Raw genomic sequence first — 12,106 nt, forward strand, 5'->3', positions numbered from 1 at the left:
TGTCAGGTTCTGCAGGTCTGCTCCGAGCCTTAGTTCCCCTCCTTTGTCCTCCTGTCTCTCACACTGACAGGACGACCTGGGGCTTGTTTTGAGCATTGCATAGGGAGGAACTGCTTAGCAATTGTCCTTCTTTCTGACCTTGAAGTGGAGTGACTGAAGTGAAGCTCCAGGAATGGCCCAGAAGGCTTCTGATGGGGAGGTGCAGAGGGAGGGGCTGGGGAGACCCCTTTCAGCTCCAGTCCCCAGGCTGGCTCCAGAGTACATCCCAACTACACACCTTGGGGAATCCCTCCCTACTCCATCCTTATTCTCTTGTCTGGCTTGGCTGCGGGGATCAAGCAGTTTGAGCAGCTTCTCAGGCCCTGCACAGGTGCTGATAGGGGCAACAGCAGTGAGGAGCTCATAAATGTTTAACAAGCAGCAGACAGAAACTCTAACTTGTAGAACTTGCCGCTTTCTGTGGTGTAAATACTCTTACTGTGCCTGATTTCAAACCACCAACATGATGTCAACAGGCTTACAAAATTCCTGAACATTTAACAATGGACTCTTTTTTGTTTTTTGGTTTTTTTTTTGAGTTAGAGTCTTGTTCTGTTGCCCAGGCTGGAGTGCAGTGGCATGACCTTAGCTCACTGCAACCTCCACCTCCCGAGTTCAAGCGATTCTCCTACCTCAGTCTCCTGAGTAGCTGGGACTACAGGCACCTGCCACCACCCCCAGCTAATTTTTTGTATTTTAGTAGATAGCGTTTCACCACGTAGCCCAGGCTGGTCTTGAACTCCTGAGCACAGGCAATCTGCTTGCTTCAGCCTCCCAAAGTGCTAAGATTACGGGTATGAGCCACTGTGCCTGGCCCAGTTGACTCTTGTGAGCTGGTACAAGCTGGCTCAGCACAGCACAGCACAGCACAGGAGGGGACTGTGGGAGACCTCTTTATGGGGGGGGGGGCGTTGCAAGGTCCCAGTGCAAGGCACTCCTGACTGCAGGTAAGACAAGCTCTGACATCGGGCATCCTCAGGTTCTAAACCCAGTGGTCAGGTGCCCTGCTGGGGCCCCTGGGCTAGTCTCATCACTTCTCTGAGCCTCAGTTTCCTCATCTATGGAATTAGGTCATCAAAAGCTCCTGCTCTTAAGAGGGTTGTGTGGATTTCATAATTTACATAAAGCATTTAGTGCAGGGCCAGCTTAGTAATGAGTAATGAGCACTTGGTGAATGATGCCTCAACTTCCCCATCTGTACACAATGCTGCTAGTCATGAGTTCATAGCTGTTCATGGATTCGTAGCCACTCACGGGGCACCAGGCTTGCCACACAGCGAGTGGTCAGCAAATGCTTGCCACCTTCCTCCATCAGGGCTAGAAGCTGCTCACTTCTCACTTGGCTCTCCCTGAGTCATCTGGCTCATCTGGGTCACCTGGCTCACCTGCAGGGCTGGGGTCTTAGCCAATTGCACAGAGAGAGCCAGCCCTTCTGACATGTCTCTTGCACACTGTGGGCTCTCAGGACGTGCTCTCCTTGGTCCTTCCAGCAGTCTCCATGGGAGGTCCTTTCTGAATTCCCATTTTACTGTTGTGATCACTGAGGCCCAGAGCCTGAGTGGCACAGCTGGGATTTGAGCTCAGGTCCACCTTCTTTGTTGCCAAGCTTTCCTGTGTACAGCACATGTGGGGCTGTGGGGTGGGGGATATATGGGAGGAGGCTTGTGGAGGCTGCACAGATCTGCCAGGAGATGCAGTAGTAGATGCTGGGCAGATGTGGCTCAATAGAGGAAGTTTTACCAGGCAGAGGCCCCCAAGTGAGCAGAGGTGTGGCAGGGTGGACTTGGCCCCTGGGGGAAAGAGATGTTGGAACATGGGGGTCTCATCGTGCAGGAAGATGAGGGCCTAAGTGGACTGGAGCTTTTTCATAGGTTTCGTCTGGGCAGTGGGGTCCCTGGAATCCTTGGATTGACACCACCCTGGCAAAGGAGCAAAGTATGAAACTATAGCAGCTGAGATTTAGGTTAGATATGAAGGAGAACTTTCCAGTTGCCCGTGCTAGAGGACGCTGACCTACATTTCCAAGGGATAGGGTGGCATTTTCCCAATCTAGAGATGGTTTGGAAAAAAGAGAAGATGGCCAGGGCTCGGGGTTGACCCCATTGCAGGGCGGGTCGGAGACGGGGCAGTGGATTGGGGTGGACTCAGCCCTTGACGCCAGCAGCCTGGCTTCATGTGAATTGGGCTTTTCCACCCCCTGCTCAAAGCCCTCCCATGGCTCCCAGTCACCCTTGCCCCATTGTAAGGCCAAGCCCCTCCTTGGGGCTACCAAGGCCCCTCGGGACCCGAGCCCTGCCGGCCTCTCTGACCTCATCTTTAGCCCACTGAGCTTCTTGCTGTTTCTGGATGACACCAAGGCCCCTCATGCGTCCTGGCCTTTGCTCAGGCTGTTCCCTAGGCCTTGGACACCCTTCCCCTTCGCCCCACCTCAGCCTTCCTCCTCACCTCTTGGGCGCCTCTTCACAGCTGGGTCAGATGCCCTCTGGGGACCCCCATCACTCCAACACAGACTGTATCATCACTGTTCGGCCCTTGAGGATAGGGGGACTTGGCCTGCCTTGCAGAGTTCACCTGTGTTAGGTGCTCAGGGAGGGCTGGAGGAGGGGAGAGGAGTATCTGTGGGGGTGAGAGGGCTGTGTTCAGGAGGTGCCGTCCTCCTGCTCTGGGAGGCAGCATTGCCCAGCATTAGGGACCTGAGCACAGAGTGCAGAGTACAGACACCTGGGTTCGAATTCTGTTCCCATCACCGTCCCCCATCAGGTCCCCTACCCTTATGGGACCTCAGCTTGCTGACCTGTGAGCCAGGCACAGTACCAGCCCCCACAACACTCTGGGGCCGTAGTGAGGTCTGTAGGTGGTGGTGGAAGGTGGCTGATCTGCGGACAGCATTCGCTGGATGGTGGTGCCGGGCTGACTCTCCTGTCCTCTCCTTGCAGGTGACCATCATGTCAGTGAGGTTGCGGTTCCTGTCCCCTGGGGACACAGGGGCTGTGGGGCTCGTGGGCCGGAGCGCCTCCTTCGCGGGCTTCAGCAGCACACAGAGCCGGAGGATTGCGTAAGTTCCACCAGTGTCCTGTGTCGGGGTGAAGGGGCGGGGCTTGTTAATGGGCAGGGACATCCCCCTCCTGCTGCCAGAAACGTGAAGGCTCACTCTCAGGCAGCCTTGCAGAGAGTGAGAGAGATTGAGAGAGAGAGAGAGATTGAGAGAAACAGAGTATCTTGGTGTTGAGATAAACCTATCATTTCCTTGAGACCTGAACGGTTATCATTTCAAATGCTCCAGAAGTTGATCTGCCTGAGCTTAGCAGGTCCACTTGGCAGATAAAAAAAACTGAGGCTCTGGCTAGGCACAGTGACTCACGCCTATAGTCCCAGCACTTTGGGAGGCAGAGGCAGGAGGATCACTTGAGCCCAGGAACTTGAGACCAGCCTGGGCAACATAGCACAACCTCATCTCTACAAACATTTTTTTGAAAAACCAAAAAATCAGGTTGGGTGCAGTGGTTCATGCCTGTAATCTCGGCACTTTGGGAGTCTGAGGCGGGCGGATCACTTGAGGTCAGAAGTTTGAGGCCACCCTGGCCAACATGGTGAAGCCCCGTCTCTACTAAAAATGCAAAAATTAGTTGGGTGTGGTGGCACGTGCCTGTAATCCCAGCTACTTGAAAAGCTGAGGTGGGAGGATCACTTGAACCTGGGAGGCAGAGGTTGCAGTGAACTGAGATCGCACCACCGCACTCCAGCCTGGGTGACAGAGCAAGATGCCATCTCAAAAAAACCCACAAGAACACCTAAAAAGAAAAACCAAAAAACCAGAGGCTCATATAGGTGGAGCCACTGACCCAAGGTCACAGAGCAAAACTGGCGCAGGGTTGGGTCTCCTAAGGGCAGGGTTGGGAAGGAATGTTCTTCCTGTCTGAAAGACTAGGCAATGGGGCCACCTCTTCTGGCTCTGTGACCTGGGGCAAGTGACCTCACCTCGCCAGCCTTGTTGTCTTCATCTGAACAGTGGGAATTGTGGGTGCGCCCTGCTCCTGGGGCTGTCGGGAAGGAACCAGGAGGGAGGCAGGGCCAGCAACCCATGTGGCCGGTGCCTTGGGGGTTATCAGATGAGGGAGCAGGCTTGGCACAGATGGGCCTGGGGGGCAGCATTGACCCTGTGGCCGAGTTCCCGGGGGGTGCTGGCCGGGCCAGGCCCTGCCTGCTGCCCCGTCCTGTGTCTCCTCCGGCTTCAGGTACTAAGTCCCTGGGCGGAAGGTTGTTTCTGCTCCCGGAGGCCACAGCCTGATAAGCTCAGGCCTGCTGCCCCCTGGCTCCAGGGCCTCATGCCAGGCGCTGTGCAAGCCCTCAGGGAACTGTTTACCAGCGGGCAGGCCTGGGGACTGGGGTAGTTTTCCGATATCCTGAGGGGGCCAAACCTCTGTTCTGTCTGAGCCAATGGGGTGGACAGGTGAGGGTCCCCAGCCAGAGCAGAGTGCAGAACCGAGTAGGTCAGTCAGTCAGTCAACAATCAAATCCCACCATGCTCTTCCCCGACTTGAAACCCTGCAGATTCCCGTACTGCTTAGAATAAATCCAGTGTCCTCCTGGCCTAGAGGCCCCTGGGACCTGGTCCCAGCAGCTTGCCTCCCTCCCCTCCCAGCCTCAGGGCCTCAGCACACACACGTGCCCTCCTCCTGGAGCTCCCGCCCCACTCCTCCACCTCCAGTTCCTGCTGAATCACCTGCAGACATTGACTTCCTGCTAGGTCCTGGGGGAGGACCCTCCATCCCCAGACCAGGCCAGGTCCCTCCTGTGTGTGCTCCCTGAGCTCTTTCCCAGGGGCGTTTGCTGCTGGGATAGGACCCACCTCCACCCTGCTGAGGTCAGCCCACCCAGCTCACTAACCTTTCCCTGGGGGCTCCCTTCCCATGGGTGCTGGGACCCCAGGGTTAAGATACTGCAGTGTCCCAGCTGAAAGCACCTTAGGAATCCTGGTTCACGCAGCAGATATTCATGGAGCACCTACTTAGGCCCTGTCCTGGGCTCTGGGGACAGACCCAGGCCCCACCATCCTGGGAGCTGATGGCAGCAAACAATAAGCCAATGACAATTGAGACAGATCCAGCTGGTGGCAGTGCTGTGAGGGAACTGAAGCCGGGGTGGGGGAGGGCAGCCAGGGTCTCCTGGGAGAGCCTAACGAGGCAGGGGCATGGGGAGCAGAGGCAGGAAGGGACAGAAGAAGTGGATCTGCGTGTATGCAGATGGAGGTGGGCCGGGAAGCCTTCAGCAGGGGGAGGCAGCGGCGAGTGCAGATGTCCTGGGTGGGAATGAGCTTTTAAGGGACAGGAAGCAGATGTGTGGCTGGCATGCATGACAGCAGTCAGGGAGGGAGGAGGACCCTGCAGGGTCTCGTGGGCTGCAGTGAGGAGCTGAGACACATTCTCAGTGGAGGGGAGTCTGGGAAGGGTTTCAGCTGAAGCCCCAAGACAAGAAAAAATTTGGCCAAGGCTCCAGAGCGGTTAGTGCTCAGTGCCCGGACTCCAAGCCTCAGAGAGCAGAAAGTGTGGGGGTGCTGCCTGAGAAAGGCACACAGCAGGCACTCCATAAGTGCTGCGAAGAGGAGGTTAAGTATAAACCGGCCAGGAAATGATGCTGTTTCTTGACTTAACCATTTCTGAGCTGCCTCTTCCTGGGCTTTATCAGAGGCCCCCACTTTCTTGTAGGGGTCTGTAATCAAGGCTGGGAAAGTCAGCTGTGCGGATTACCTAGCTAGGGGGCCATCCAGCCCAGGTGACCCTCTCCAAGGTGTGTGCCCCAGAGTGAGGCTGGTCCACTGAAGCACTGTAGGGACCCCTGTGTGTGCTGGAAGGAGGGGTAGGGTCTGCAGACCCTGTAGCCAAAGGCAGCTTCATGAGCAGGCAGCCTGCGCTCTGTACTGTGATTGGATGCTCTGCCGCTGTGCTCTAGAAAGTATTTTTTTGTGGGTCTCACTCTGTCACCCAGGTTGTAGTGCAGTGGTGCGATCTCGATTTACTGCAACCTTGACCTCCTTCGTTCAAGCAATCCTCCCACCCCAGTCTCCCAATTTTTTTTTTTTTTTCTTTCTTGAGATAGTTTCTCTCTGTCACCCAGGCTGGAGTGCAATGGCGCAATCTTGGCTCACTGCAACCTCTGCCTCCCAGGTTCAAGCGATTCTCCTGCCTCAGCCTTCTGAGTAGCTAGGACTACAGGCATGGGCCACCACACCGGCTACTTTTTTTTTTTGGAAACGGAGTTCTCCTTTTGTTGCCCAGGCTGGAGTGCAATGGCGTAATCTCAGCCCTCTGCAACCTCCACTTCCTGGGTTCAAGCAATTCTCCTGCCTCAGCCTCCCCCGTAGCTGGGATCACAGGCATGTGCCACCATACCCGGCTAATTTTGTATTTTTAGTAGAGACAAGGTTTCACCATGTTGGCCAGGCTGGTCTCGAACTCCTGACTTCAGGTGATCCACCCTCCTTGGCCTCCCAAAGTGCTGGGATTACAGGCATGAGCCACTGCGCCCAGCCCAAAATTCTTAATACATTTTGAATAGAGCCTTGCATTTTTATTTCGCACTAGACTCCACAAATTTCACAACTGGCCCTGCCTGCAGCTCTCCTCCTGCCAGGCCTGTGGGGGCCTCTGAATGTCCTGTATCCATGGGACATGTCCCCTCAGGCCCTAGAGGGGAGCTCTGCCCAGAGAGTGCCCCCACGGTGGGCCCCTGCCTCTTGTTGGCCCCGTCCTGGATGCCTGGGATCAGCTCTTTGGGAAGAAGGAGGACAGAGGTGATCCTTCGCCTTGACACCAGGGCTCGCTGGCTGTCAGCAAGGGTCCCATGGTGTCTAAGTCCTAGTATAGGAAGGACAGCCCTGATGGCTCTAAGTATCCCGGACCCCTCCTGTCCCCCACCTGATTGTCAGGGATTCCGGAGGATGCTGGGCCTGGGCTGGTTCAGAGGTCCCTGGGCAGCCCCCACCTGGCCTCGGCCTCTGTGGCCCCCTTGTGTGAGGGCAGAGAAGAAGCTGCCCACACCAACGGGGAAGCGGTGCATCTATTTTTAACTTCCTGTCTCCGTCGAGCTCCCTGGGGTCTGGACCCTTGGAGCCAGGGCTGGAGCATGATTGGGTTTCAGGCCCCACCTTCTGGCCTTGTTCCCTGGTAACCCGAGCAGGCGGAAGTGCAGCCACACTGTCCAGGCAAACAACCTGCCAGGAGGGCGGGGCTCTGCGTGGAGAGGGTGGGCTGATACCCCTCTGTGCCCACCCCCACCTGGACCCCCACCCTGGCACCTTGAAACCCCTTTCACTATAGACAGGGCTTTTTACTCCACAGTCAGATGGCTCACTTGGGGAAGTAACCCGGTGGGGAAATTTTATACTAAGGTGTGAATGATTGACATAATAAGGCCATTTCCCAAGAGCTGGACCTGGGGGGTGGGAGGATAGAGAGATAAGAGGATAAACAGAGAGGATGAAGCCAGAGAGGGCCAGGCCCTGACACTGTTGTTCCATTCTGCCCCAGTTGACAGGCATGGCTGCTCTTCCCCCTTTCCTGCCCCTCCTCAGCCAGGTCTCCCTCCCCCAGGTGGTCAGGCAGGTACTCCCTGAGCCAGGAGCCACTGGGACATCCTCCTCAGCTTGGGAATTCCTCTGTTGGGATGGCTAAGAAGTGTGGGTGTGGAAACGAAATAACAGCCATGAATTTTCAAGGAGAGGAGGCTGGAGAAAGAGGCGGCTCATATCTAGCCCTGCCTGTGATGCTGTCAAGCACACAGACTCTGGAGCCAGAGGCAAGTGATACAAATTCGGTCTCCTTGACTGTACCAGGGGGCCTGACCTCAAAGGCTGTCAGGAGGAAGGGGTCCATACATGTAAAGCACCAAGAGCAGGCCAGGCGGGCGCGGTGGCTCACGCCTGCAATCCCAGCATTTTGGGAGGCCAAGGTGGGTGGATCACTTGAGCTCAGGAATTCAAGAACAGCCTGGGCAACATGGTGAAACCCCATCTCCACCAAAAATACAAAAAATTAGCTGAGTGCAATGGTGCACGCCTGTGGTCACAGCTACTCGGGAGGCTGAGGTGAGAGGCTCACTTGAGCCCAGGAGGCAGAGGCTGCAGTGAGCCAAGATCACGCCACTGCATTCCAGCCTGGAAGACAGAGCAAGACCTCGTCTCAGTTAAAAAAAACAGCAAAAGCACTGAGAGCAGAGCTTGAACTTGGCAAGTGCCGAGTGCATGCCTGTCATCATCACCGAGCGGCCAACACCGCCAGGCACCTGGGTAAATGGTTGGCTCATGTCCTTGTTGCATGGAGTCTTCACCTGAAGCCTGTGCAGTCAGTCCTATAATTGCCCCACCTGGAGGCTGGGGGCAGGTGCAGGACTTGAGCCCAGCCCTGTCTGCCTCCAGAGCCTGCACTTGCAACAGCCGAGTACCAAGGCCTCTGCCAACCACAACAGGCAGAAGGACTGCTGTAGCAACCTCATGTGAGGGCTGGGGCTGGCGGGTTGCATGTGCCCATCTGGAAGCTTGTCTGGCATGCCAGGGGCTGTTTAATATTTACTGAGTCCTCCCAGACCTGGTGAAACATCCGGCCCCAGAGGCTCTCCCTGCCCCGGCTTCTGTGACACCTGGGCCAGACGTGCAGCCTGATTTGGCCATCTGGAGGCTGCACGCGCATCACCTTCCCCGGGTGGGCGGGCCCTCAGAGTGGCCACTGTGCCTGTCCTGTTGAACCTCAGACAAGGAGCACGGGGCTCAGAGCTTTCCCGGGAGCAGGTGCATTCAGGTATGGCTGCAGCAGTGAGGGTATAAGGTCCCCAGGTGGATGGAAGCAGGGCTAGGCCAAGGGTGCACACCTGCTGGGGAGTGGCGGTGGGAGCTGGGAGTGAGTGGGCTCCTGCAGCCCCACCTCCAAACTGCCTGCCCCACTGCCTGCTGCCTGCCTGCCGGGGTCTCTAACCTGTCAGAAACCCGCCTTTCCCCGAGGCTGCAGCCCTGACCATCTCTGCCAGCCTTGAGATGGCAACCTTGTGGAGGGCCCGGTTCAAAAGGTGGGTGATGGGGCCTCAGGGAGGGCAAGGGGAAGAGGGAGCACAGCCCCTCTGGGCTTTGGAAAGCATCAATTAACGTTAAATATATACAAATGGCTGGGTGCGGTGGCTAATGCCTGCAATCCCAGTACTTTGGGAGGCCAAGGCAGGCAGATCACCTGAGGTCAGGAGTTTGAGACCAGCCTGGCCAACGAGGTGAAACTTCGTCCCTACTTAAAAAAAAACAAAAATTACTGGGCGTGGTAGCAGATGCCTCTAATCCCAGCTACTGGGGAGGCTGAGGCAGGAGAATCGCTTGAACCTGGGAGGCGGAAGTTGCAGTGAGCAGAGATCATGCCACTGCACTTCAGCCTGTTGACAGAGCGAAATTTTGTCTCAAAAAAAAAAATATATATATATATAATAATACCTGTCTCCTAGGGTGGTTGTGGAAGTCGAGATATTTCTATAAAGCCCTTAGCGAGCTCCTGGCGGCTGCAGTTGCCCCAGTTACTTAAGCTCATGTGTTCTCACTAAGCTCCCGGGGCCCTTGGGCTTGTGGTGTCAGCTGTTCAGCGGCCCAGTAGCCCGGCCTGAGCTTAGTTTCTCTGCTCTACAGACATTACTTGTCATTGTAAAGGTGTTGGAAGCTGGACTTTCTCTGGGAGCTGCCTTTCTGCTCCTCTCACACATCCTGGGTCTCCAAAGCTAGAGAGGCCCTGGGTTCAGGCCCTCTGCAGACTCCCACTTCTGCTTGGGTCAAACCTTGCTCCTTGCTGTCCACTCCCAGAGCACAGCAGGTTCCCCTCTCCACCCTTGCTCCCTCTGTCCCCAGCTGGGAACACCCAGGGGTGCACTCGCTCTCCCACTCTGCCTGCAGGGGCCAGGATCTCTGTTCTCCAATCCCCTTGGGATGCTGTATTTTCCCCCATTCCGCTGAGCTTAATATTTACGAAGCACCTAATATTTTCTTCTTTTTTCTTTTTTCTTTTTTAGGCGGAGTTTCGCTCTTGCTGCCCAGGCTGGAGTGCAGTGGCATGATCTCGGCTCACTGCAACCTCTGCCTCCCAGGTTCAAGCGATTCTCCTGCCTCAGCCTCCCAGGTAGCTAGGATTACAGGTGTCCACCACCACGCCCAGCTAATTTTTTGTTTAGCAGAGACGGGGTTTCATCAGGTTGGCCAGGCTGGTCTCAAACTCCAGACCTCAGTTGATTGACCCGCCTTGGCCTCCCGAAGTGCTGGGATTACAGGCGTGAGCCACCGTGCCCAGCCTGCACCTAATGTTTTCTAAGCTGTGAGCCAGGGGAAAGATACAGACAGGATGTGACGATTCTGACAATAGCTTGCATGTCAAAGGTCTCCTTTGTGCCATATTTTGGGCCTGGCATCTAATAGAGTTCTCAGCACCACCCTCTGATGTATTATATGGTCCCATTTTACTGATGAAAAGACAGAGGCTTGGGTGGTGTGTTAGTGTAGATATGAAGTTGTTTTGATAAAAGGACCTCCAAAATGCAGGTGTTTACTTAAGATTGGTTATTCCTCTCTCTCTCTCTGCAGTCCGGAGCCAATGGGTGGATGAGGGCATGTGTGTGGCAGGCGGTCTGCTTCACAAGGCTGTCCAGGGCCTGTTCCTTTTGTTGCTCAGTCAGCTTTTGGGGTGGGTTGAAGCTGCTTCCAGCATACCCTTATTCCTGCCCCTGGGAAGAGGAGGAGTTGGAAGAGAAGGGCCAGTAGTCCCCTGTGAGAACTGATGCTGAGCCAGGCGCAGTGGCTCACATGTGTAATCCTGGTACTTTGGGAGGCTGAGGCAGGTGGATCATTTGAGGTCAGGAGTTTGAGACCAGCCTGGACAACGTGGTGAAACCCCGTCTCTACTAAAAATACAAAAATTATCCAGGTGTGGTGGCGCATGCCTGTAATCTCAGCTACTTGGGAGGCTGAGGCAGGAGAATCGTTTGAACCTGGGAGGTGGAGGTTGCAGTGAGCCGAGACTGCACTATTGCGCTCTAGGCTGGGTGACAGCAAGACTCCATCTCAAAAAAAAAAAGAACTGATGCCAAAGTTAGTTCTAAGAGTCATTTCCGCCATGTCTCTTTTGTGAGAATGTGGTCATTAAGTGATACCTGGTGCCAGGGCACCTGGCCAATGGCTTTAGAAGGCTAACAGCGGACTTCAACACATGTGTTGGTGAGCAAAGGCTTCATCAGCCAGCCTGGTCCTCAAGCCTCACGGATAAGTTATGGGATCCTGAGAAGGGGCTTAGATGCCAGGGAAACCAGCCCTGTGCTGTGATGAGGGTGCCCTGGCCTCGTACTCCTGTAATCAGTCTTTAGATGCTGCTACATCTCTAAAGGTTGGGGGACCCAGCCGTCACCACTGAAAGGCAGTTTTTAGGATCATCCAGTCCACACTCCCAACTCCAGCTGGCTTAAGCTAAAAAAGAGTCAGTTGGCTCATGTAACTGCAAAGCCCATGGGCAGGTTCAGCTTTAGACATAGCTGGATCCAGGAACTCACTGTCATAGACATTTGGCCTGACTCTGTTTGTTCCTCTGTGTTGGCTCCAGTTTCCCTACATGGTGGCAAATGGAGGAGGCTGGAAGTCCTGGGTGTATGTTCCCCAGGTTAGCAATGCCAGGGGAAAAAACCCTTCTCCCTTCTGTGAATTCTGAACTCCTGGCTGGCTACTGGCCAGGCTTGATCCCCAAATTTCTTGGCCTAGGGGAACAGAATATGTTGACTAGCACAGGCCTGGGATGTGGATTTGTGGAAGAATGCTCGTGTGCATGTGTGCGTGTGCAATGTGTGTGTGCATGTTGATTGATCAGGCTACCTTTCCCCCAAACCACAAGTATAAAAAGCAAAGCTGGGGAGGTGCCCCAGAGGGAAATTGAGGTGCTACTACTATAGGGAGGGGATGGATGCTGGGCAGGTAAAGCCAACAGATGCCTCCCCGTGGGTAAAGCACAGGACTATGACTTGGCCTCCTACACGGCTTTGCCTGCACAGGCAGAGCATGCTGATCAGA

At 55.2% G+C, this 12,106-nt stretch overlaps 1 protein-coding gene across 3 annotated transcripts in view; it reads left to right on the top strand.

Annotated features, from left to right (window-relative positions):
- Positions 1–12,106, top strand: part of FAM65C (family with sequence similarity 65, member C) — a 116,760-nt gene that overhangs the window by 61,314 nt on the left and 43,340 nt on the right. For all 3 annotated transcript variants that reach the window (XM_011928817.1, XM_011928816.1, XM_011928818.1), the window contains one exon: positions 2,976–3,094. In XM_011928817.1, the coding sequence (XP_011784207.1) occupies positions 2,976–3,094 (119 nt within the window). The remainder of the gene's footprint in view (positions 1–2,975; positions 3,095–12,106) is intronic.

This window comes from Colobus angolensis, unplaced genomic scaffold (genome assembly GCF_000951035.1).
Source record: "Colobus angolensis palliatus isolate OR3802 unplaced genomic scaffold, Cang.pa_1.0 Scaffold8, whole genome shotgun sequence".
NCBI classification, from domain to species: domain Eukaryota; kingdom Metazoa; phylum Chordata; class Mammalia; order Primates; family Cercopithecidae; genus Colobus; species Colobus angolensis.